Genomic DNA, 27,419 nt, shown 5'->3' with positions numbered 1-27,419 from the left:
CACAATCCTTCCCAATCACATGCATGTCTGGGTGAAGTGAGCACTTCATGTGCATGCCGCTAACTCCTTCAGACCACTCCGGCTCATGCTGCCCAAAGGCAAAGTGGCGGGCTACGAGAAAAGGGAAGGCGGACGCTTCTATTGTCAGCGTGTGCGAAGAGCGAGCCTCACGAAGGAATTAGCGAGCGAGGGAGCGAAAAGTGTCCGCAAGTGGCCATGAGAAAAAGGTAAAAGGATAGAAGGCAGGAGAGGCAGCGACAATGTGTACACACAGTGTGTTTGCTTGGAGGCGTGACAGTCAAAAGAGGGAGCGGACACGGTGAGACCAAGAATCAACAGTCTAATCTAATCTCTTCTTCCTGGCCATAATCAAACTAATTTATGCACCATTCCAGAATTGGAGGACATTTGCTGTCCCCCCTCTCCCATCAAATCTCAAATAATCCATGGCCAAAATACTGAAACATGCACTTGTTGTGCAAATTCTAGTTGACCTGAGACAAAATGTAAATGTTGCTGTAATAAAAATGATTAGAAAATATTTTTTAAAATACCAAAATAGCTCATGATCACCTTCTAAAATGGCATTTTTCTCTTGTCCCTCCCTCTTGATGATCAACAACTTACATGCCCAATAAAACAGATAAAATAGGTATGATTGTATGATTTTGTTCATGTCTTCCTTGTAATTGTTAAAACATTGTGTTTTATCATGGACATATTTTACATAGTACCAATTATGCTTTAGAGGTGTTTATTTCAACATAAACACAACTCTGTTACTGAAACCTTGTTTGCCATCTAGAGGAAGAGGAAAAAAAGTGAGCGATATGACTCAGCAGAAAAACAAACTCATTGCTTTGACCATGGGTAGACCTAAAGTAATTCTTCCCTTCTATTGTTCATTTATTTCCAATGGTTTCAGCTGTAATGGAGTGTTGCACTCAAACCAATGCAACCCAGTTACTAATATTATCAGAAAAAAGACATTAATATTAAAGTTTTTATTTTTTTATATAGTTAAGTCTGCGATTGGCTGGCAACCAGTTCAGGGTGTACCCCGCCTCCTGCCCGATGACAGCTGGGATAGGCTCCAGCACGCCCGCGACCCTAGTGAGGAGAAGCGGCTCAGAAAATGGATGGATATAGTTAAGTATGTTCTTGACCAGTTAGCATAGCAGCTAACACTGCTACCATGTACTTATGAGCCAAAACGCTCATAAATTTAACTATTTAATTGTAAAGGATTTATTTGGCAATAATTTAAGATGTTTTAACATTGAAATGTTTTTCAGGTGCTTGAGTATCTATAACAGGGTTGTGTGCCAAACAGCAAAATATGATATGAAAACTAAATACTCGCATAAAAAGTGTAACATTGATTATTGAGCTGCATGAATCATATTATATGATGGTTTATAACCTGTTTTTTTTAAACAAATGATAAAATAAATGCTAAAATGTTTTAACAATGTTAGTGGATAAATTGTCTTCCAATTCTTAAATACTACACTTTTACTGGTGTATGTAGACAGGAGACATAACCATACACAGTAAGGACTGGGAGGATGGGATGACCGTCACAGTATCTCTCACTGTGACCCATGCCTTCCGGACTATGCTTTTTGTCTTAATGCACTGCTGAGTGGTAAGAACCTTAAGGGGTTATTGTAAACCATGCAACACTGGGACTTACTTGGACTTGTTATGGGTATTCTCAGTCTCTTGGTATGGACATATTCGTAGCTGGTCATCTTACATCAATCGTCTTGTCAGCCTCAAGGGAGTATGCTCAAAATGCACACAGATTCCAAACTGCAGACCTTGGGACAATTTGCTCGTATTTTGAAGTTGCCGATAATTTTATTTAAGGACACTTTTCAGTCTAAGACCTTTGGGAATATAATAACGTAGTATTTCATTTTGTTTTTACAGCTACTGTATGTGTCTAAAAATGACAAAACAAAAATGACTTGCCTAATAACAAAACATGTATCATCAGGAATGGGTGTAGAAATCATTTAATTAATCTTGTGGTAAATTAATTGTTGAGTAGTTGCGTCTTTTGGCGAAATGGAGTGTACGATTTGCCACTCTCGCAACTCGTTTCGTGTCCAAAGAAGGACATGTCATGACATCAGTGTGCGAACTTTAGCAGCATACATACGACAGCAATTCCTTCAGATAGTATTATTCTGTTCAATATGGAAGTGGCACAGAAACAGCTTCTCACATCCCAACTTAAAATGTGTCCCAAAAGTGTGAGGCATGCATAAATTAGTACTCATTTCCAACATGTTACTATGCACTTTTTGAACACCAAACCAACCCTATCAAAAGCAAAGACATACAGTAGGTACTGTATACCGTGTTCCCCTGCTATACTGCGGTTCATCGTTCACAACCCAAGATTGCAGATTTTTAACAACCCAAGATTGCAGATTTTTAATGGGTCTTTTTTTTACAGATTTTTACAGTATACAGCCAAGTCCAAATTCAGAGCTGCTCGCCTTCAGTGTCGTAACACGTTGTTGCTGGGAAGACTGAGGTTTACTGGAAGGGATGCATAATAATTACGAGCAAGAAGAAGAGGCATAGAAGGTCTCCTACGAAGCTAAAGTAATAGTTGTTGTTCCCACAGAGCAGAGAATATATGCCTATAAGTATTGTTGTATGTTCTGTTTGTATATGTTGCTGCTTGAGTGTTAAAGTAGCAATTTTTTTTAAAGTTTATAATCACCATAACATGTATGCTAATTTCTGTTCATCCATCTATTATGTTTTGCATTATATGCTAGCATTAAGCAAGCAGAATTTTATTCAGCTGTATTTATAAGGTTTGGTTGAACAATTTGGCACTGTTAAAATATACAGTGTTTAATTATGTTTTGTTTTATGTTGTCAGTTACATAAACTACACTTGGAGTGACAAATAAGCAAGACACTTTTCCTCTTATTTGTAGAACTGTGTGAGCAAGATTGAGAACAGGTGCTAAGGAATACTTCAAAAAGTGTGTTTCGATAAGTTTAAATTAATTTGAATACATTTAGAAAGTCAACTATATTGAGAAGATTTTTTTAAATGGTCTCTCTGTATTGCACACTTCCCCCTATTATAGGTGGGTCTGGAAAGTAAAAAGGAGGTTCCCTGTAAGCCGAACATGCCATATCCCCATTCTATATTATATTACTAGTAACTAAAAGGACCTACCTGTAGCACGTGTTGTCTGAGCAGGGATCATGCACCCTTACAACAATGAAAACATGTTGAAAGTGAGAGCGAATGGCTTTTGGGGTGAAGGGGTGTGCACCAGGCTCCTGGAACACAATGGTCACGATGTCGTTCCCAATATGGCGCTTTCTCAGTAACTGGTCAGGCAAAGACACACGAGTACTTGTTAGAAAGGTGTGAGGAGATCAGAAAAGCTACTGACAACCAAAATAAGACACACAACACAATGTTAGACTCGCCATATTTACCTGTTGCTTGTTATTAGGTGTGTAAGGTAGCAAAGTGGACACGTGGAACATGAGCTCGTAGTCCTTGTAGGATGTGTACAGGGAATGTGTGCCCGTGGAGTCCGCTGGAGGGGGTAAAAAAAAAGAAAAGAAAAGAAAAAGTATTTCAGTTCAGAGTCATTGTAGCATTACTGCCATACAACTCTCCTGCTCACGCAGGCATTCTTTCTCAGTTTGAGTGTTGTTGTTGTGTCACAAAGTATGCAATTTCACTGCTCACCGCCTAAGCTTTCTAGACAATAGTGAGGTATGGATGAGTATTAACTATTGAACCATTGTGTTGCCCTGTGAGGCGGGGTTAGCGCATTATAGATTTTATAATTTCAATTTCCTGTGTTATTTCCAGGAACTAATGAATAATTTAGCGGTCAACTGTTACATTTTTGTGCTGTGATATCCATCCATCCATTTTCTGAGCCGCTTATCCTCACTAGGGTCGCGGGCGCGCTGGAGCCTATCCCAGCTGTCATCGGGCAGGAGGCGGGGTACACCCTGAACTGGTTGCCAGCCAATCGCAGGGCACATACAAACAGACAACCATTCGCACTCACAGTCATGCCTACGGGCAATTTAGAGTCTCCAATTAATGCATGTTTTTGGGATGTGGGAGGAAACCGGAGTGCCCAGAGAAAACCCACGCTGGCACGGGGAGAACATGCAAACTCCACACAGTCGGGGCCAGGGATTGAACCCGGGTCCTCAGAACTGTGAGGCTGACGCTCTAACCAGTCGGGCACCGTGCCGCCTGTGCTGTGATATTCAACAAAAAAATATGGCAGACTGTGTTTTGGATGACACTGAATTGATTGGTGGGTGCGGGGACTTTGTGTGTCCTGTGACGATGGAGACCAAAGTTAAGGATGATCGGTGGCACTAATGTCTGGGGATTATCAATTCCAATTTTCCAAGGGGCACTAGTGAGTCATGTTGGGGACCCGTAACATACATGTGACATTTAAACCAGGATACAAACTTGGGGGAAAAAAAGGTTTTTGGGAATGTTGAGGGCCCCCCAAAAGAATTACTGTATTCTTTCCATTTGTGGAAAGAATACAGTAATTCCCCACATACTATATTTGCAGTTCACATTACATTGAATTCACATATTCATTTTTTCCCCCTGTGGAACCTAACCACCTCAGTGAAAAGCAATCTTGACAATCTGTGAACAATGTGACAACATGTATTCCAGTGTGTACAATGAGGCTTTAGACTCTATAATGGACTAAAGCTAAATAAATTTTATCATAATTGTGACTCGTTTTCTCCGGGCACTCTGGTTTCCTCCCACATCCTAAAAACATGCATTAATTGGACACTCTAAATTGCCCGTAGGCATGACTGTGAGTGCGAATGGTTGTTTGTTTCTATGTGCCCTGCAATTGGCTGGCAACGAATTCAGGGTGTACCCCGCCTCCTGCCCGATGACAGCTGGGATAGGCTCCAGCACTCCCGCGACCCTAGTGAGGAGAAGTGGCTCAGAAAATGGATGGATGGATAATTGTGACTCAAAACAAGATACAATATTAGAACTTAAATCTAAAATAACTGATAAGTACTAAGATTGTAAGTCGTTTGCAGTCGTTACAATTATCATGTTTGTCTGTGATTTCATGCATCTTTAATGTGGTATTTTGTAGAGGCATGGTGTGTTAGTTAAAGTGGTGTCGTTTCTACTCGTCTACATTTAAATTAGTGCTACTTGTGGTGACGGTGAATCTGGCACCTTGAGTTAAAATTTGACACTGGTCTCTTGCACCATTATGGATTGGCATATGTGTTTGTGTCAAATACAAAGTAATTGTCACTGGGAATAGCTAAGTGTGCTTGTGTGCTTGCTATGTGGGCCAGTACAGCACTAGTTATGAAACGGTCCCACAGGCCGGATGCAATTGCATGTCGGGCAGGACATGGCCCGCCAGTCGTTAGTTAGACACATATAGTTCACTTTAGAGCGTGTTTACTTTTGGTATCCAGCTGGGCTCTGTACTTGGTGAAGCCCTTGAGGCGAACCTTCTCTCCCAGCAGCTGCAGAAACTCATCTAGGGCAGGGCCTGCCATCTCATTGTTGTACATCTCCTCCTCGGAGCTCTGGCCAGCCCGGCAGTACATCACCCCCACCTTTACCTGGAAACTCAGCTGGGAATAAAAACACACACAGACATTCCTTCAATACTGTAATCACAGCTACTTTCTGTGGTGTTCTTGTGCAACTCTTACTCCTTGCTCATCCAGTTTCATCAGCTGCTCTGTGACTTTGGGGGTGTTGAGGCCCAATCGAAGGCATTGCAGATCCAGCTCTGGAAGAATATACTCCAGGACATCTTTAATTGGCAGCCCTCGGGCAGTGCCGTGCTTGGAGGTGGAGAGCACCACATCCTCAAAGATAGAACCTCTGAGTGTTGTGAGCTGAATGCACAAAGACAGGGAGGGTGAAGAGATTAGAGTGGGGAGTGAAAGAGCAGAATGAATGCACCCCAAGGATCTGTAGTGTTTTGTTTTTTTCCTGGGAGAATGCGACGCCATGATAACAAAACTCCTCCCCAAAAATCTGAGAAATACATTAGTGACTTGAAACAGAAGACTACAATTTAAGAGGGGAAAAAAGGAAGAGGTGGGAGTCTAAATAATCTAAGTACACAGAGTCTGCATTGTGCTGGGCTCTCAATCTGAACTCAATCGCTTTCCTATCATACGCAGCTGGAATACTTTCGCTATTACAGGCTCAAAACAGCTGTGTTCACAATGGATCTGTGTTCACCATCTTTGGGAGGCGGGCTTGAAGTGGGCACTACAGTCTTTGCATGTGTGTGGGGCAGGGGAGGTTGGGAATTGGGTTAATAACAAGCACCTGTCCTCAACAAACAAACAAGCCTCTGCCTGGTAACCTTTAGAAACTGTCTGAGAATGTATGTCCATTTAATGTTGGAGCAGAAAAGGGTGTTCCTGAATGCAGGAGCACTGTATTAAGTGGTTAGCACATCTGCCTCGCAGTTGTGAGGTTCTGGGTTTAATCACGGTTCTGGCTTTCCCTTGTGGAGTTGACGTTTTCTTTACATGCTTGTGTGAGTTTTCTCCGGGTACTCCCGCATTCCAAAACACATGCATGTTCAGTTAATTGAAGACTAAATTGTTAGTAGGGTGCACAATGAACTAGCTTGTGGATCGGCATAAGAATATGTAGTTTTACGGCCCAAGAGGGCACGTTCAGGGACCGTCGTGCTTATGCTTTATATTTGATTGTTTCATATTTACAGCCTAAAGTTGTTTTCAATATAAATATTTAATATAATTATTGACTTGACTACTGCATTAACATGGATTAGTGAGAGAGTACGGTGGGTCCGGACTTTAGATTACGGTTATGTTGCTGCCGTGAAAACGGAACTACGTCGTAAACTGACCCCTGTGTAAGTTACCCTCATTCTCCTCCAATGTTGTTGTTTCATTGCGACTGATGTATTTAATGCGTATGGTGTAAGGGGTCGAGTACAAACCTCAATGAATTAACTAATTAAGTATCCTACACTTTTGTCATTATAATGTCTGAACAGAAAATATCAATATGACTGACCTCGCTGGTTCTGAAGATGAGGCGGTAGTTATACTGCTGGCCGTGCTCCTTGTCCTCCTCCAACTTCTCTCTGCGCACGCTCACTGCAACTGGACCTAAAGCCTCATCCATCCCAAAGTAGTTCCAGTGTTCTGAGGCAGAGGAAGGATGGAAGGTGAAGGATTTGTGTGTTTTAAGGTTTGCCCGGCGTTCCATACACAGCTGAAAAATGCATCGGCAACTGTGGCTCTCCTTTTTTACATTCGAGGGCATTACAGTTAGTATACTGTAAAATCTCATCAAAAATGATCGTTATACAGTGTAACCCGACTGCGAATAGCAGATATCTGTGGATAATTGACGGCTATTATAATTACATTGACAAAAAAAATTTTTTTTTTAAACCTCCAAAACTCTTGAATGAGCAGGACAAAAACGGCAATAAGAGTTTTTGGGGTTCCCGCCCCCCCCAAAAAAATAAAAAATAAATATATAAATATTAAGAATTTCAAATATTAAAAAAGATTCGAAAACAATTCCGCAAATAGGTGAATCCACGGGTGCTGAACTGCGAGTATCGGGGGGCCGCTGTAAACTGCATATTTCTGTGACAGTGGGGATTTCCACAATAGTAGAAGTAGATAGGTTTAACACAAAAATCTGCAGTGTCACGGGCTGTGGTTTGAGAATCGCGATATAGTGGGGGAACAATGTGTGCAACATTGGCTTTTTTTTTATGGGCAATACACATTCATATCGTATAAATAATGGCTGAAATGAAATGCATTTACCCCTTAAGTAGAAGAACTTTCGGTAGTAGTAAGCACCAAGGTCCACGTGCTCCACGATGTACTGTTTGGCCTTTTCGCTGAGTGTGCTTGGGCCCTCCTTTGGTCCCTCCAGCACAGCCACTCCAGCATTGGTGCAGTGTGTGCTTACAGAGCTTTCATACACGTTTCCTTCTCCATTCAAGTTCCCAGAACTACCTACTACACCACCCACATGTCCGTAAAAGCTTGCCCCATTTGCTCCCAATCTGTGCCTCCCATTGCCATCTGTACCTATCTCATTTCGGAAGCAGGGGCAGCTGAGCAGCACCTCGTTGCTCTGTTCATCCCCTGAGTCCAGGCCAGGGCTTTCTCGGAAGTTGATGTCCTCCTGACTACCACTAGGAGAGCTGTATTGAAGGCTGTGGGTGGATGAAAGGGTGGAGGTGGCCGAGGCAATGGCGGCGGCAGAAGCCCCCGTGGTGGTGTTGTTCTTCCTTCTGCCCACGTTTTGCCGCAACTGAATGACTTCGTTGAGGTCAAACAACGTGCTCTGGACGTCGTAGTGGGCAAAACCTTTCTGACAGACCCACGGCTTTAGCGATGGCCCCATCTCTTCCATTCGATTGTCCTCTACATCCGACCCGGCTCTCGGCGAGTCAGAATCGCCCCGCACGTTACGAAGCTTACGAAATATAGACTCGCCCCCAGTCTCCGATTTAGTGCGTCTCTTTGGAGGCTTCTCCCTGTCCTTAGCTTTCGGAGGTTGGCCGTCCGTGGCGTTCTCGGAGAGGTCAAGGATGGCCTGCTTGGGCCGAACATTCAGCATGTCCTCAAGTTGATCTGGAGCTGGACTACGCTGGTCTACATCCCCTTGGTAGCCTTTAAGCATTTCAAAGAAGCTCTCACCAGAAGCCCCATGTTGGTCTATTGAAGATGTGCTGCCGTACTCCCGGTGAAGCGGGGAGCATTTGGCGCCCAGTGGTGGACCCCAGTCCTCTCCGCTGTCTCCACCAGCTTCCATCTCACTGATGGTCATGTCACTATTGCTGCGCTGACGGATTCGCCTCTGTTGTGGGTTTCGGCGTGGTGGACTTCTGTAGTCTCCGGGAACCAAATAGCGAGTGTCAGCGCAGTAGCTGTTAGCCTGGGCCTGTGTTCGATTTTTTAAAGTATTGTGGATATTCCGCAGCATTGATGAGTCCTGAGGGCTAATAATTGAACCTAATTTAATGTGATTTTTCAGAGGCACACTCATGATTTCAGACTCTGTGTTCGAGTGCCACAGAACCCGTGAAACATCCTTCCTCGGTGGCCAATCGGCCACACGTGCCCTTACGCCCATCTTTGGGACTCCTGTGCTCACAGTGCCATGGACATTGTCCGTGCGGGTCGGCACGACGCCGCCATTGACCATGCGCATATGGCGAGGATAAAACTCATCGCTGGCAGGGACCGAGCCCCCGACGGTGCACTCCATTGATGGGCGCTTCAGGCTGGTCATGACGCGAGTGCCGAAGGCTAAAGGCACTCAGCAGGTAGACATGGCTGCCTCTGTAATGGATTGCTGCTCCCCGACTTCATGAGCAGGTTGATTGTCAGCAGAAAAAAAGGGGGAAGGGGCAAGCCCGCCACTTCCTCACTCAAGCCTGCATAGAATTTGCGGCTATGACAAAGCCTTCCATTAGCATGGTTTTACTCCAACCACTGGTCTGAAAAAAGACAAAAAGAATCATTAGGTACTTTCTCATGTGTTTTCCCCTTATAAATACAGTAATTCCCCGCTATTCATGGGAGATAGGGACGAGCCCTGCCTTGAAAAGCACAACATCATGTTATATTGTTGCCAATATTAATAGTTTAAACAGTAAATACTGTACATCTAAAAAAACAACTATAATCCCAAAACAGTTTCATGTCATATCAAAGTTGTTTTACAACATTAGCCTTAAAAATAAATGGCTTACAGTTTAGATTATTTTAGATTGTGAAGAAATGCACCGGAAGTGCATGTGTACATGCACAATTAGCGAACACTGCCCACTTCCACTAACAACCCAGGCTAAACCTAGCTCCCCCCTCACATACAAGGCTTAGCTCTCGGTCGAGATGTATAAATGCAAAATATTTCCGTGACACCAATTCGTATTTAGCCATACGTCCACTGTGTTTAATCAATCAAAGATTACAATACACGCAAAAATTATATATGGTACTGTGCTATTTCCCATTGTTGCATTTAAACATGAAACAATTTAGACTTTTTTTGTTTGTTTTTTTTAACGCTTGCTTTGACTGTGATGCACATGGATCCCATAAACCAGACCACCATGCCTGCTTTTCCGCTGATGGATTTTTATGAGATGGTGAAAAGTCACTGACATGTTCAATTTGAGATAAGGGTGTGCGGGCTTTCAAAGCAATTATAGCAGAAACATCTGAGGCAAAACATGAAAGCCCAGCAAGCTTTCCGAAATGGCACTGTCTTAGTCTCATGAAGGTTAGAGTTAGGTTAGAACCGATTTTGCATTGATCAGGTAGGGTTTGTCGCTTGTGAAGTTTAAAGAACCAATGTAAAAAAATTATACAGGCTTTATATAGCCAATATAACACACAGGCCTTTGTTTATTGCTTCGTCAGCAAAACCATGTTAATGTTTAATTTCATCTCTCCAGGAGGTCATGTTTTGTTAGCAGCAAAACCTACTGAATAACGCAAAGAAAAATAATTTGGATTGGATGGATGAATGGATGACTCAGAATCAGGATTGTCACCCCAGTTTTGTTGTTACATTGCTGCATCTTTCAACATTTTCCTTCATTTCACAACCCAAAAACATGAAACCTAATGATTAAAAAGGTGGACTACAAGGTACTGATTAAAATATTAGCCTCCTTTACAATCCCGCAAAATTGCTGCATCAGAGCATTAAAAGAAGAGCTGCTATTTATCCGCCTTTTACTCAGAATCCACGTGTTTACACATATTTACGCACACAATTAAATGTGTAACGGCGTCAGCGGCAGTAACTTTGTCCTGTAAAGCCCTGTTAGTAGCATTTATACAGAACAGTGACCTGGATGTGTGTGGGGGGGAAAAAAATTATATATTTTACAGGCTGTGAAAAAGGTCTAATGCATTTTGTTCATTGATAACAAGCATGTTCATTGTCGATACCACACAAGAGTAAACAGAACTGGCCCCAATTTCACGGTCAAAGATGTGATCCAGTTCTGTTTAGGTCTGAGCACAAAAACATTAGATTATTTAAAATAATCATGGTTTCAGTCATAGAAGAATTGCTATTCAAACCTTTACTGTACTGTCTAGGTTATTGCCAAAGGACCTTCTGATATATGTTGATGTAGTACAGTATTAGACATTGGACATGAGAAGAAAGAAAATGAGAAAAATCTACTGGGCACATCTATGAACTGATGGCAAACCTCTTCTTAACCTTCGCCAGTCACCATCTCTTTAGCATCCATGGGCAGTCAATTGTAATGCAGAACTGAATTTGTCTGTATCAAATACTGCAAGCAGCACATCAGAAAAAAAAGCAAACAGGCCCTTTGAAAGTCAGCTGAGAAGATGATCCTATGCCTGATAAATCGAGCCAATTTGGCAGTTAGACAGTGGGGGAAATGAAGGTTCGTCTGACTGACTGACTGAGGCTGTGATCCTATTAGCCTCTAGCACTCAGCGTTCAGTGTGACGGGGCTACAACAGCGACACATTCAAACGGCATCAACAACATCAAAGCTAACTTTAATTTAAACTAGTATGCAGGCACAGTCATTTCTAGGGGGTCCAGTTTCTCTTTAGGTGTTCATAATTATGTGGTCATTACAGTACTAAGGAACCACAGGAAGAAATCAGCAATTGCATTGAAAGAAACAACAAGTAAGAGAAGACACTATACGCAAACAAAGTACGCCATCATTACTACTACTAATTATACTGTGGTATACAGTTTATTAGGTTTGGGAATTGCAGAGTACTAATCGTGATATTTTCCCCAACAATGAAAATCACATCACAAAACAGCGATAATCCATATATTGGGGGGAAAAATTTTTAATATCCACATAACTGCATACAATAGTCAATATTTGATACCACCTTCAATAGTCCATATTGTACTTAAGTCTATATTAGTCCATATTGGACACTGCATTCATGATACAAGGGAAGGGCATTAGCCAAAATGTGGAGAATCAAATAATCAATCTTTTTTTTTTTTTTTTTAAATAAATGGGAGGGATGTATGATCTTTAAATGTTCTGAACTCCCTTTTCCACGGTTAGTTTTGTACTAATCAGAATAGTGAAGCCAGGAGGAGTTATGCCATAGTGGAGGTCCACGTTGATGTAGCTAAACTTCTTCTGTAGATAGCAAACTAGTTGAGAGTGAATTAACAAGGCCTCTGCTGGTGGCAGTCAAGTACTGTGGTGCACTCAATTCTGCCTCAATCAAAAATTAATCCCACACAATTGATATGATTCTGTGCCATCAATTCATCGATATTTATGCCCATCTCTAGTATTAACCATAATAACACACTTGATTCATGCGATACTGCTGACACTACTGCCTCTCATACTTACTACTGCATATAAGCATACTATACAGATGATACTCCATAGGATGCTTGTTTGTTGGAAAAACACAACACGCATAAATGCATATCCCTGAAAACAGTCCTTATCTCCTTGCTCACAGAGACATATGGACAATGGAGAGATTGTCCATAATGGAGAGATTGTCAGATTAAAAGGCATATGTTGACTAGGAGTGTGTGTGTATACACAGTATTTGTCAGAGGCAGGCAATTAAAGAGCACTTCTGTGTAACCACCAAAATAACAAGCAATCCCATTTTCACCCATCCTGTCGTCCTTAATCCACCCATTCTCCGCTGCCTTTTCACAGGTCTGAAGGTCAGACGTCTAAATGTGCTGACAAGATGAGTTTAACTAGCTGTGACCTCCCCTTAGGTCAGTTTTAAAGTGCCTGCCGTATTCAAAGGGCTGGCTGTAGAGACGTACATACAAATAGGAGTGCCCTCTCGAGGACCGACAGAATAATAACAGCCACACGACGGACCAACCTGTGAGTGACTCACAAAAAAATAGGAACTCTCAGGGCCTTGTGACAAAACGTACAATGTGGCGTCAGTAGTAGGAGGCAGACACAAGGCAATCAGCAGGAAACATGAGTAGTGTGATGAGTAAGAAACAGACTTGCTTTATGTGCTACTCAACCCAGAGAACAAGACCTGACTCGTCCTTAATACGCTTATTCCCAAACAAGGGGGGAATCCCAGTAACGGGGGTCTCTCAGAAAGTCCTTGTTCCTCTGCAAATTGCTGGAGAAGTGACGCTCCCTGTCTGAAGTATGCAAACCAAAGGGATGTTTCCCAGTTGAACGGGCAAGTGTTTTCAAAGCTGTGACAAAGAAGGGGAAAGATTGTCGTACAAGCTGGTAATTACCGCATGGATGAATAGGGCTGAGGGGTTGTTTGGCTGACACCACCGCTTTTCAAAAAGGTTCCCTTCCATACAGCTCATGGACTCACCATGTTCCGTAATCGTACCCTGCTCTGAGGGCTCGATGGGCCTGATGGGCAGCATGCACAAAGACCTCTCTGTCCTTGCTTGGCCAAGAGTGAGGCCTCATTCCAAAACAGTGAAGTCTTTGAAAATTGCCTGGCATGGGTACTTCGCTACGGTTGTTTACATGAGCGCTGCCAGGAAAACCAGATGAATTAGATGCAAGAGGAGTTGGAGAGATAGGGATTAGGCTGACAAAAAAGAATCAAGGAGGGATTTTGTTTGGAATGAGCATAAACGGATGAAACATCCGTCCTTGACAAATGTGTGGCATTCAACAGGGAGGGGAAGAAGCTGTCACGCATATCTGATTGAGTGTCTTATGACGATCATTAAATAAATTGTGCAATCCAATCAGACAATGTTGAATCAACACAAAATTTTGAGGAAATGACATACAAAACATTCTGGGAAAGCTTGCATGAATGGTGACGAGAGCAGCTTTTAGTAAGGAAGCCGAATTTAAGACCTTTTCGAGATCCATAATCAACTAAATTAACCAATATGAAAGCCCAATCTAGATATGTCAAAACTACGTCACAATATTTAAAAAATTTCAGAAATGCACCACTTTTTGTACAGCCAAATGATTGTTGGCAGTCCATCTAAGTCTGATCTCAGTTATACTAAAATGTAAAACAAATTACAAACATTTCTAAAGAAAAACTTGCAATGTTGTTTACTGGCTGTGTGGCATTTTTAAGACATACAAATGAAAAATTGTATTAAGTTACTACTTTTTAAGGATCACCCTGACAAAAATACAGTTGATACGGTTTTATTGGGTGGACAGACGGCTTCAGAAATGCAGGATTCAGCGGTAGACTAAATCATACCTGCTTTGCCCTCTTGTGTGCACAATCTGGCACAGAACCAGGCCCAAACTATTCTGATTGAGAAAGTCTGAGGACCTGGCAACTTCAGAGAAAAACAGACATCAGGCCTTGCTGGCTGACAAATGAGAATGCTCGCAGTGTCCAGTCACATTCTGGAATGCCACCAATTTGAAAGAGGAACTGATGAGTCTCTGTGTGAACGAGAGGGAAAAGAAGCAGGGCATGTTCGGACAAATTCTTAAGAGAAATGCGCAACACTGGCTGTTCAACTTTTAAGCTTCTGACTCCGCCACGACATCATGACTTTAGCCCTAGCAGCCAAATTACACAGGAAGCGCTGACTGACGAGGGCCCCGCTTCAGACAAAGCGGGCACGCCACGACGAGATGAGCGTCGTGCTGACAAATTGTTCAACTGACCACAAATGAGCGCAAACATCAAATGGCGTTGAAGCGCTTGAGAAACCGGTGACAGCGTATCGTCGTTCATCATCATCCATTGTTGTTTGATGTGCTGCTCTGGCTCGACTCAGGGGCCCTCGCTATCACTGCGGCACAGCTCTGAGAGTAATGGGCAGAGCGCGACACTGGCAAAGTGCATTTCACTCACAGACCCCACCTCGAGACAGTTGTGGAGTAACCACTGTACTGTATATAGACCTTGTTTTTCTCTCTAGCACAGTCGTCCTTAATCTTTCCTCTCATCTTATCCATAAACTACATTGACAGGGTTAAACTTTTTTTGTGTGGGAGAGACGGCGGAATGAAACCTTTAAACAGCAAAATAACATATGGGGTCGCCATTTCTAAATGTAAACAATGTCATTACCTGGGCGGTCCAGGAGGTTTGACAATAAATGTCCAACTCACAGAAAGGCAGTTGCTTAGAGGAAAAAAAAAAAAAAAAAAAAGTGAATTACACTGCTTAGGTGCTCTGCTTGTCATAAACGGGACACGAATGTCACTTTTCCACTGCACAGGCTTCCCTTGGGGTTGCAGTTCTCCTCTTCAAAGTAATATTGTGGGACACTGCGAAAACCATGCCGCATTGAACGCATTAGTCAGACAGAGACATGCTAACAAACAAAAATAATGGAGTTGCTGTTCTCATTTTATTTGAGAAGAGACTCAAAGTATCAAGAAAACGGACCTCTGCAGAGAAGTGGAGACTGAGGGGTATATTACTCCAGCGTCCGAAGCCAAGGCAGGAACAGGGTAAGCTAACATTAGCATGCGTGTTTATTTTGTCATCATTTCAAGCTGTCCTCAATGTTGCATCAACTGTTCGGAATCAGATCGTTGTCAAAAAAAAATAGAAAAATGTACCGGCATTACCAGATAACTAGCAACCCTTTACTGCTCAGTGACTGTTTTTTTTGTCAATGTCTTTATGTCTCAAAAGTGTTCTCTGTCAATTGACTGTCTGTTGTCGTACTAGAGCAGCTCCAACTACCAGAGACAAATTCCTTGTGTGTTTTTGGACATACTTGGCAAATAAAGATGATTCTGATTCTGATTTTATACCCAATCATGGCACCCACCTGTTCCCAATTAGCCTGTTCACCTGTGAGATGTTCCAAACAGGTGTTTGATGAGCATTCCTCAACTTTCTCAGTCTTTTTTGCCACCTGTCCCAGCTTTTTTGGAACGTGTTGCAGCCAATTGCACTGAGTTTAAGTACTGTGCAGTGGAGAAGGACCAGTAAGGCATGCAGCAATTATACAATGACATCACCTCAAAGCGCTTCCAAAGCATCGAATCAGATTGCTCGGATGCCGTCCCTGTTCTGCTCCTAGGCCCTAGGGGGTGATTTGCATGGTATCAGCATATGATGATACGCTTGTGACGTATTATCAGTGTTAAATCCTTCACTTTTTTCTCAAGTGGTTCAACTCGACGGAAGCATCTTTTAACATTTGCATGTCATTTCTGGGGGAAATGTAATTTCTCGTTTACAAGATGTAAATGTATTATTAGATACAATATCACTTAAAACGAGAAGGGTCCACCCAATGATATTGGCTAAAAACAAAAGGGTGGCAACAGTACTACCTTAATGCTTCCACTGTAGCAACTGGAGCGTGTTTTTGTGCAGCTGTTAACATTTCTACCACAGTTGTTTTTGTTTAGTGGCTGCTTGTATTTGTTCATGTCTACCAGGGGCTTGTCGTCTATCTAATGCAGTCAGCGGCTTGGAGGCGGACAGCGAGTGCAGGGAGAGGGGAAGTGCAGCCTGAAGCAGACATCCAGTTTTTCTCTCCCCGCAACCTCGCCTCCCAACCGCTGAAACTCGGCAGCCAGGTCACCTCATTAGAATTTTTTGCATTCTTCTCCAGGGAGCACTGCACTCCTTTTTCCACCCCTGAGTGCTCTTCATTATGCACAACCTATAATCCCTGCCAAGATTTAATCTGATCAATAAAAACAAGTCAGGTAAAACTCCACATCAGATATAAAAGGTACTACTCCAACTTGGGCTTGTTTCCAAAAGATTAGTGGAATAATTGGCCATTAAATTAGAGAATCACTGTACGTAATGTTGTACATGCACACAAATCAATTAAACATAATCCGATTATAGCCTGTTGATTTTTATTCAAATTTTTTGTTTTAGCGCACCTTCAGACGATGCCCCCTTTTCCTCTGAACAATACATAATAGCCTCAATACAGCTATATTTGCTATTGACATTTTTCCACTGTCAAAAATAGGCACTACTGGGTCCTAGTACCGGGTTAGCCGGGATTTAAAGTGTGCCAAGCTGATGCCATACAGGTGACATAAACCATAGCTGGTCACTTATTGGTTTATTGTGTCATTGTGACATTTGAAGACATATGGCGAGAAATGACATATATATACACATGTTGACATTATCCTACACAGCTTTTTGTTGTGCCTTAGCACTAGATGCTACAGTAAATCCCACCAAAACACTTTTTTGTGGAACATATCTACTTGTCTAATGCATAAATCCCTGCTTTATCGCGGAAATCTGTATTGCCCTACCATATGAGAAAGGTGGAATATCCCTGACTTTTTGTGATTAATGTATAGTTAGATCGTGAGTATACAACAACAACAAGAAAGAATAAATATTCTCTGCATTCAGACAGGCGGTATGGTGGTAGACCGTTTAGAGCGTCTGCCTCACATTTCTGAGGACTGGGGTTCAATCCCCGGCCCCGCCTATGTGGAGTTTGCATGTTCTCCCTGTGCCTGCTTGGGTTTTCTCCGGGCACTCCGGTTTCCTCCCACATCCCAAAAACATGCGTGGTAGGTTAATTGGCAACTCTAAATTGCCCGTAGTTGTGAATGTGGGTTGTTTGTTTATATGTGTGCCCTGCGATTGGCTGGCAACCAGTTCAGGGTGTACCCCGCCTCCTGCCCGATGATAGCTGGGATAGGCTCCAGCACACCCGTGACCCTAGTGAGGAGAAGCGGCTCAGAAAATGGATGGATGGATGCATTCAGACAACAAATAAACTAACAGTGTAGTCTATGTGTTTCTACATTTTCCAACTTTCAAACAAACGCAAAGTAAGCAGAGAATGCAGCAAATGCTCAGCAATGAATCTTCTGGCTCGGTATGCAAGTGGGGACGTCAGCAGGGGTTCACATTTTTCAACAATAGACTGTTCTCAGTCTTTTTTATTAGCGCTCTCTCTCTGCCATTGCAGCATCCGCTGTTTGGAACATTACTTGGCAAGTAAATGCGCAATACAATTTATAATTGTTTAAAAAAATAAATCTACAGTAAAAGATGTAAGGTGCATTATCCATCTGGCCCTGACGATTGTGTGAATGTGTGAAAACCACTATGCTATACTCTGACTTTTGGTTCTTTAAAAGCAGGTTCATTTGTCAGAAAGACAAAGAATTTACGTGTGCAAATGGCAGCGGACTAATAGAGTATCATTAAGTTAAAAGCACTGAAACCACAAGTGGTGTCACTTTGCCAAAAACTGATGACAAAGCTCAGTTTCACCTTGTCAACCAGCACTGTAACAACACTCCAACCGTGAAGGGACTTGATTTCACACTCAGATTAAATAGCAATTTGTAGTACTGTACTATACTTAGGTCCAAATAACCTAGTACTATACTATTTCATGTGCTAGAGCAGTAAAAGAAAATAGCCTGATATGGGCGAATTGTGAATACGACATTAGGAGCAAGCTATGAGACTCAAAGTAATGAGTGCCCTTGGTAACAAACAAGGCCCCTGAGGCCCACTAATGAGGCCAACCAATCTGAGGTGACATTCAAAATCTACATTTAATAGAACAATCCCGCCTCAGTGATGCCCTTCAGAGAACACTGGCCATGACAACCATTTCTAGTGAGGCACAGTTCAAAACACTGCCTGAATCCTATGTAACCTGTTGCGATGCTTACATCAGGTGAGCATTGGGATTTATATGGGAATGTTGTTTTTTGACCGAGTTGTACACAGAGGTAGAGCTTTGGGTGAAAATGCCACAGGCTTTGTGGAATCTTTTAGACTCTTTTGTTACCTCTGCCAAAGACAATGTTTTTGTCAACATGGCTTTGGTTGTTTTTGTGCAACTTTCTTTATTTTTTGTTTTTTAAACTGGTGCCAGTTATCCTTTTCAGGGTTGCGGGGACAGCTGACTTCTGGCAGACTACGGAATACACTGGTCGCCAGTCAGGTGGTGGCTAGGGGCGAACCTAGACTGAATCTTGGCCGCCCTGATGGCAACCCCCCTCGTTTGTGTTTTTGTTTTTTCATTTAGTTTCCAAAGGGCCAAAAGACACCGAGGAAGAATGCTATCTTCAGCTGAAAAACTGTACTTTCTCTAGAACGCTTTAAGATGCCACAAGATGGTGCCAAATCACTCGCTAAGAGGAAATTAGTAGTTATGCCATGGACGTATGTTTTAGTGATGCATCTCAAGTGACAGTTTGTATGTTCGAGAGGAGCTAAATTTAGCCTCAGTTGTTAATAAACGTTATGAAGTCGTCACCACATGTGCTAGTGCATTTTTTTAATATCAAATCATCTGTCAGCCATTTATTTTTAAGGGTAAGACAAGTTTGAAATGATGTTTTGAGATCATAGGTATATTTATGGTTTAAAATGTTGATATATATGTAGCAATTATAAACATTTTAAGGGGGTAAATTATGGTAGGCCTCAGTCGCTATTGTATTTCAGGCACTAAATCTTGAAAACTGATGGTCTAAGGTAAACTAATTAAACATAACACTATTTGATCTGACTATCACTGAAATGCTTTGGAAAGAAAATGTATTGTTCTTATTTCATTTACATAAGATATGATGAATGTACAGTCGATGTATTTTCCTCATACGCACGGCCCTCAGTTTACGAAGGTCCCTACACAACAGTTTGAGGTTATGAACAGCACGCAATGAACAAGTTTGTGCAGCGGCGCAAGGATATGATGGTTTTTCATTGACTGTTTCATATTTATGGACTAGAAGTGTTTTTTATCCAAATATTTACTGTAATTATAAATGTATTACTGCATTAATGTAGGTTTGTGATATTGCGCGTTGTAGCACTGTAACAATTAATTGATTAACTCGAATAATTTGATGACATAAAAGGTCAAAGCAATCAAGATCTTCTTTTTTTTTTTTAATACCGACTAATGTTACTGCAATCGCACACGTCACTCCATGGTATCAATATTAGCTGATTTAATATACTGTATCTTACCACCCGCTAGTTAGGACTTACAGTAATGCCCACGGAGGTGTTTAAGAATAGACACAGCCACTAGTGCACTTACAATCGGTTAAATAAACAAATGAAGAGAAAACAGATAGATACAGTAATAAGCACATTTGTACGAGCTACCGATAGCCACAACTCACGCCGAGTCACTCAACACGCAGATTGGCTAATGAGTTCACCAGTCAAAAAATACTCTCTCATTCGTTGATGTCCACGTCACTCAACAGGCCAGTTCCCTGGATTTATAAAAAAATAAAAGAATTTAAAAAAAACACTCACAAAGTCACAGATAATACAGTACAATATGATGATTGCAACCCCAAGTGGACAAAAATAATAGCTGCACCTCACTAGCATGTTATTGTGTTTAATAATGCAAAATCAATTGTTATCCCATCACTCGATTAATCGATGGGATAATTGGCATAATACTAAATTCTAAAAATATTCAATATTTGTAGTGTTACTGCATTGTGACATACATAAAAATTTTGGTCAACCATAGAGGACTCCATCATCACTCGAGGAGACCCTGTATTGATTAGCACATAATTATTGAATCGTGTCATTTGCCACATAATATTGCAATAATATTGTGAGTGACTTTGTGATTCCCAGTCATAGTATCTACAAAAACTGGGCTTTACAAAAAAAATTAAAATGATTGAAATAAGGAATATGTACTGTGACTTTAAGCAATATTATCTGCCAATAAAACAGGAAATTTTGACTTAGCTAGCCTGAAAAAAAAAAACACCTACACTGTATGTCTATCCATCCATCAATCCATTTTCTGAGCAGCTTATCCTCAAATGGTTCGCGGGAGTGCTGGAGCCTATCCCAGCTATCATCGGGCAGGAGGCGGGGTACACCCTGAACCGGTTGCCAGCCAATCGCAGGGCACATAGAAACATCTTAAAACTATTCTAGTTATAATACCTACACCAATAGAATTGTGGTATTTTTCATTTGAAGCTAAACATACTCATAACAAGTAATAAAATCTCAATAAATTATGATACCACCTCCCCATTGCAGTCAGAGTTTTTCCTCTGCAGTGGGCTTGTCTTTCAGTGTGGTGTGGGGCTTTCATGTGTTTCTCTTAAAACAGTGGGCAAACATCTCCTTATTTGTGACCAAACAAATACACCTTGCTCACCAACAGGCTTGGTACACACCTCTTGTTTATTCAAGCGTGTTTTAGGATGAAACGATTTCAGCAAGTGTAGGATTAAAATAGCAAGGATGTGTGAGTAGACGCAGGATAATTAATGGCGTTGGTGCACGGTGGAGGGCTGGGGGAACCATTTATGCATTCGTTGCCTGTAATTCACAAGACGAGGGAAGTGGTGCAGCCACCCCCTCCCCCCTACGAAAGAAATAAGGGGGGAAAGAGGGGAGTAAATAAAAAATCCGAAACCAAACCAGTTTTGCAGACTACATTTACTGTACTCTGAAAACACCGTGGTGGGAAGTAACTAAGAAAAAAATACTTTGTTAGGCAGATTTTTCAAGTATCTGTACTGTACCTTAATTGGACTTTTTACTTTTATTCCTAACATTTGAAAAGAGATGTACTTTCTACTCCTTACTTTGTCAAAATGGGCGCAGTTGAGATCTTGATTGATTCAGATCTTGGGGTCTCATAAGGGAGAAAGAAACAGGGACACCAGCAACATAGAGGAACGTGAACCAGGGAGCATTATTGACGATGACAATAGATTTGGAGGACCAAGATATTCCCTATCCATGGGCTTATTTGAAATAATAGCTGGAGAAAGTTGTATTTTTTTTTGTTATCATCAGCTAATTTTTTGTTAATCAGTTCACGATGTTAGCAAAGCTATGGGAATATGTTGATTCAATCGCATAAAAGTCAAGCCGTTAGCTAGTTCTTGGTTTTAAAAAAATAATAAAAAAATAAAAAAATCGACGTGACACGTAACGTTTTTTTAAATTCTTCTTAGTACAAGTACTATGTAAGTTAACAAACAACAGAGGGAAACTATTTTGTGTTCAGAAGTGTTTTTGTTGTGCCAAGTTCCGAAAACAGGTACAGTTGGTGCCTTGAGATACTCAATTAATTCTTCTGTGACGTTCATAACTCAAAACACTCAAATCTCTACTGATCTTTCACCACTGAAAAGAATGGGAATGCCATTAATTTGTTCCAGTCACACACATGAAAAATGTGGGGGGTTTTTTAATGAGGAAAATAGCATTCTAGATTTTATTTTATAAAAATATACAGTAACCACAATTATATTGAATTATACAGAAAAGATTTTTGGTCACACGTTCGCCTTCAATGCACATTGTGCTTCTTATTATGTTGCGCCCACGCTGGCCACCTGGGGGCAGTAAAATACAGACATAGAGATATACTGTTCATTGAGACGTTTCAAATCCTCCCAGATCATCAGTATGTCACTAATATGAGTCGTTCTTCACAACGGATTAAGAACATATGCCTGTGAGTATGGCTATATCTGTCTACATGTGTTTTTCCACCATTTATGTTCAGATAGCTGTTGCTTAAATGGTCACAACACCGTCACAAACACACCCGTGTGCCTATGGTGTTTCCCATTGTATGTTAGCATTAAGCTAGTGTCAGGTTATGTGGTTGTTTTAAATACATAATGTTTAACTCTCTTTTTTTATGTTTAGTTTGATAGTAACCTTCAGGTGAGAGTGGCAATAAACAGCTTCAAGCCTCTTTTCTGAAGAACATGTACAGTATTCATTTTATATGCCAAATTCTTGCTTGTTGTGAACCGAGTTGAGTAACCGGCCACCAAACAGCGCTCATATCTGAAGTTTGCACTCGCAAGTCAAAGCAAGTAGGCCAATCGACGGATTGTGTTTCGGAAAACTCGTAAGGTAAGTCACTCGTTTCTCAAGGCACCAATTTTTTATGTAAAAATTGGCAAATTTCATTTTTACTTTTGTACATTTTACTTATGTCCAGTAGTTGAGTAAGTCCTTGTATTTTTGTTTCTTTTTTCCCCACACAAACCCTCCATCCATCCATTTTCTGAGCCATTTATCCTCACTAGGGTCGCGGGAGTGCTGGAGCCTATCCCAGCTATCTTCTGGCAGGAGGCGGGGTACACCGTTGACTGGTTGCCAGCCAATCGCAGGGCACACATAAACAAACAACCATTCACACTCACATTCACTCCTACAGGTAATTTAGAGTTTTCAATCAACCTACCACGCATGTTTTTGGGATGTGGGAGGAAACCGGAGTGCCCGGAGAAAACCCACGCACGGGTAGAACATGCAAACTCCACACAGGCGGGGCCAGGGATTGAACCCCGGTCCTCAAAACTGTGAGGCAGACGCTCTAACCAGTGTTGCACCGTGCCGCCCCCACACAAACCGTGCTGTGAAAATTTACATATAGACAAGCTTCACCAGAAAGACACAATGAGGGCATACATTACCCAATCATAATATCAATCATGATTATGCAAACACTCGTACCGAACATTTTTCTCTCATAACATGCACTGCAACCTGTAAATGTACAGCGGTCACACACACCAAGCACCACCATGCATGTGGTGAGCCCACTTGTGAGCTTGGGTCACTAGCGCTGACTTTCGTTCGAGCAGTGCCAACTGTACGGATTAGCCTGGTGCTCCAGTGGAAAGACCATGGAAGCAGTCAATGATGTGACCCACTGCAATCACCAAACTATTCATGAAAATGATCAATCTAACCAACAAACATGCATGACACACATCGATACAATCACACGCTCACTTTGCGCACAAGCTAATCAATACAAATCCCTGCGGGTGAGGATTTTATCTACTATTGAAGTCTAGTAGTACCACGAACAACATTACCTGCTGGGTGTATTGGTTTACGCCAGTGGTGTCCAAACGACAGCCCAGGGACCATTTGCAGCCTGTTTTCTATTTTTTAGGGGCCACGGTAGAGCTGCACAATATTACGATATATATTGTAGTGTGATATAAAAATGTCTCAGAGCTACTGCGTTCTTCATCGTCACATCGGCGGAATCATCCTCCGCTAAGTTTGGTTGGGCCGCCTGTTCCGGATGATCGGGTTCGGTCCGTGTGGATAATTTTTTTCAAGGTCCGATTTGTGAACATATAATAGACTGATCCTCAAGTAATGACTGCTTTAAAGATTGTGAGTTTACTACAGATTGCTCTTCATTTGGTTCCATTTTAGTGTGATACAGTGCTGTGGGCTACCCCCAAATCGTGGAAAATCATTAACTATTTGTCTTATCACTTTTAACGGAAAGCTGTGAGGTACTAGTCATTCAAAATCGTATTCATATGAATATATTTCTTTATTTATGTATTTATTTATTCATTTGTTGAGTGTTTAATAAATAAAATTTTAAAGAACTTAAAAGTGGCCCTTCTATTCTTCAGTTTTTCTTTATGGGGCCCCCGGAGGAAAAACTTCATACACCCCTGTTTTAAGCTTCAATTGCCTTTTAGATTGAAGCAAATGTGCCACTTGCATGGTATTACTACCATAAAAGCCAACCAGATCTAATACTTGTACATAAACCCAAGCAAGTGTCGTATGAAATGAGGACAGGGCCGGGGCTCAGCTAGCTCTTCAGCATACAACTGTTTCTGAGGGGTGAGGTCAGTCGACGATATCTTGACACATTCTCACAGCAGAGTTGTCAATACAACAAAAGCCCGTAATGTTTAGAAGCCATCTATTAGTTTAGAAGCCATCTATTAGCCCCAATCTTCACATCTACAATGGAGGCAACAAAACAATGACCTTATAAAGAAGACAAGTCAATCCATTGAATTTATTCATCTCATCAAATTGAGGAGAACACAGATACAGGTTGAATAATAGGCCACAGTATCCATTTGATTGAATGATATTATTGCCTCAAAATGTAGCTTTGCTAACACAATTCACTTGCAAATAACATTGACGTGACATAGCTTCCATTAAAGCATGACACACAAAAAAGGTCTGTTTTCTGCATTATGATTTTTACTCTATGCAGTTTCCGATCCCACTTTTCTGAGCCATTTCAGATGTGATGGCCATTCATAGAAATCTTTTCTCCTTTGTCAAATAGCTAACTGCGACAATAATAACCCCCTCTCTCGTTGTAGCCAGTTTTCAATGTAAAAAAATGGTATAAAATGTTTATATTTGCCTATATTAAGAATTTACAATGCAAATACACCACAAACTGATCTAAAACACTTTAATATGATTTAAAACTCATCTTAAAACATTACCCTTAAAATAAATGACAAACAGCTGATTTGATTTCGAAAAATTAACCAGAGGTGCACGTTTACATGCACATCCAGAAGACTTTCCGTAACTTCCACTAACAACCCAGGCTAAACTTAGCTCCTCCATGACAACCAAAGATGTTAGTCTCTCAATCGAGAAGTATCACTTCAACATACTTGTGTGATATAATTACTACTTTTCCCATAAGGCCGACAACACCTGCATTGCATCACGTGACCGACGAATTGGCCCGCGTGGCAAAAATTGTGGCTACACGTAGCACGCCGCGGAGATCATCTCTCGTGATTGGTCCGTTTTAATTACATGCTGTGATGATGAAATCAGCATTCCTCCCGGTTCCACATAGCAGCTACGCCGCCGCCTCCTCGATCGATTTTGCAGCATAATTAAACGTATCATCTGGTCATCTAGGTCTATTTGTTCTCAGACTCTGTTCCACGGTCGCCATTGTTGTTGCTTTGTTTCTTGTTACAGAAAGGAAAGTAAAAACGGCTACCGGAAATGGCCTAAAAATGCAGAGGACACTCCATCCTGTGGCGTCTAGCCAATACCAGCCGTAGCGACACCGCCGACTTGGAGGAGAACTGCAGCACACTTTCAAAACAGCGCGCGTGGGTTGCGCTCGAGTATAAAGGCAAACTGCGTGCGGGATAGCCGCAGTGACGTCAGAGCGGTCGCCGTCCCCGCGTGTATAAAGAAGCCTTTAGCCTTGGCACCATCTTTTAGAAAATCAAACCATTTTATAGAAACTACAAAAAAATGCCAAAATGTGAGTTTTTCAGCTGAGGATAGGTTGTAATAGGTGAATTTGTAAATAGCAAACCAATAAAAAAAAAACTTTTAAAGTTAAAAAAAAAGACAGTGACAAGAAAAAGAAGCAGCATTCAGGGTTATTGAAAGCCTATTCTAAATGTGGAATTCTTCAAGAACACAGTTCTGTTTTTATCTCTGACATGTCAGGTCTGTCTGGACAGGTTGTGGCATGGCGACGTTGCAAAAGCGGAGGAGCTTGCGATGGTTTGATTAGGCCGCTTGGCAAAGGTCATTTCGCTGGCGGGCGGTGCCGGCAATCATGAGCAGCAGCCTCCCCTGACAATGAAATCACATCGAGCTGAAGATGCTTCGTGCGCCCTTTGGAGTTCCCAGCAATCAAAGTGATCCGCCCATCGATCAACAATTGCTCAGCAATCAGGGTAAATAGCCCATGAAACTAATTTAATCATGCAAATAAATTAAGGTTAAACCGTAATGCTTTTTAATAGCATAAAGACTCCCCATAGAAGAGATGCTGGTTTTCTGAGAAAGCAGGAAAAACAAAACATGCTTTTCAGGCAGGTTCATGTCAAGGTGACACTGATTAATATTCGGCCAATAAAAACATGTCGGCGGTGTGGGACGTTTTTGTTGTGTCTGAGACGCAACACGCAATGCCTGGATCAGACGACAAGACAAATTTGGTCTTTCACGATTGCACTGTCAGACTACTGCAATAAAATCTTGCCATATCTCGGTCAGACAGTGGCAACACTACACGACATTTATTCCGGTACCACCACATCCCGTCTTTTATTATCACTGGGCTTTATCTTGTCAAATCAACCACAATCAGAGATGCAGAACCAGAAAAAGTCTCACCGGTCAAAGCGACCGGATACACTCGTTACCATGGCGATGGCAACTTTTTTTATTGTGTGTGAGGGTTGGGGGAACGTGTGGTGGTCGTCACCTGTGCTTGGGAGACGACGTTCATTCAAAGATTGCTTGAGGTATGTTCACGTACTTTTAATATGATACGGCTCGCAAGCAAGCAACAAAACGTTATGTAGCCTAGCAAGCTAATGCTAGCACTAACAGTTGTTTGTAAATATGCTGGCGTTCTGTCAAATCATGCTCCAAAGTTCCGGTAAACATTGGTTTGTGCGCGTGAATAAACAACAGCGACCAAGTATGTTTACAACAGCAAGCAAGGTAGGCGATACGCCGGTCACAATACGCAATCAACGTCAAAACACGTCAACGTCGATGTTCGCTGTCGGAGAGTTGTCATTGATATGTCAAACTACACGGAAGATATCCAAAAATAAAAAAATGCTAGAGTTTTAATTTTGGCGTTGTCAGGCTAT

At 41.7% G+C, this 27,419-nt stretch overlaps 1 protein-coding gene across 2 annotated transcripts in view; it reads right to left on the bottom strand.

The window, feature by feature from the left end:
• The window catches only part of LOC133412735 (signal-induced proliferation-associated 1-like protein 1), a 58,870-nt gene that overhangs the window by 18,608 nt on the left and 12,843 nt on the right, over nucleotides 1-27,419 (bottom strand). For both annotated transcript variants that reach the window (XM_061696328.1, XM_061696329.1), the window contains exons 2-7: nucleotides 7,864-9,551; nucleotides 7,094-7,224; nucleotides 5,740-5,928; nucleotides 5,484-5,658; nucleotides 3,481-3,584; nucleotides 3,212-3,369 (exon numbers count right to left, since the gene is read on the bottom strand). In XM_061696328.1, the coding sequence (XP_061552312.1) occupies nucleotides 3,212-3,369; nucleotides 3,481-3,584; nucleotides 5,484-5,658; nucleotides 5,740-5,928; nucleotides 7,094-7,224; nucleotides 7,864-9,343 (2,237 nt within the window). In that variant the 5' untranslated portion in view covers nucleotides 9,344-9,551. The remainder of the gene's footprint in view (nucleotides 1-3,211; nucleotides 3,370-3,480; nucleotides 3,585-5,483; nucleotides 5,659-5,739; nucleotides 5,929-7,093; nucleotides 7,225-7,863; nucleotides 9,552-27,419) is intronic.

This window comes from Phycodurus eques, chromosome 14 (assembly GCF_024500275.1).
Source record: "Phycodurus eques isolate BA_2022a chromosome 14, UOR_Pequ_1.1, whole genome shotgun sequence".
In the NCBI taxonomy this organism is placed as follows: domain Eukaryota; kingdom Metazoa; phylum Chordata; class Actinopteri; order Syngnathiformes; family Syngnathidae; genus Phycodurus; species Phycodurus eques.
This window is presented reverse-complemented; position numbering and strand designations above follow the sequence as displayed.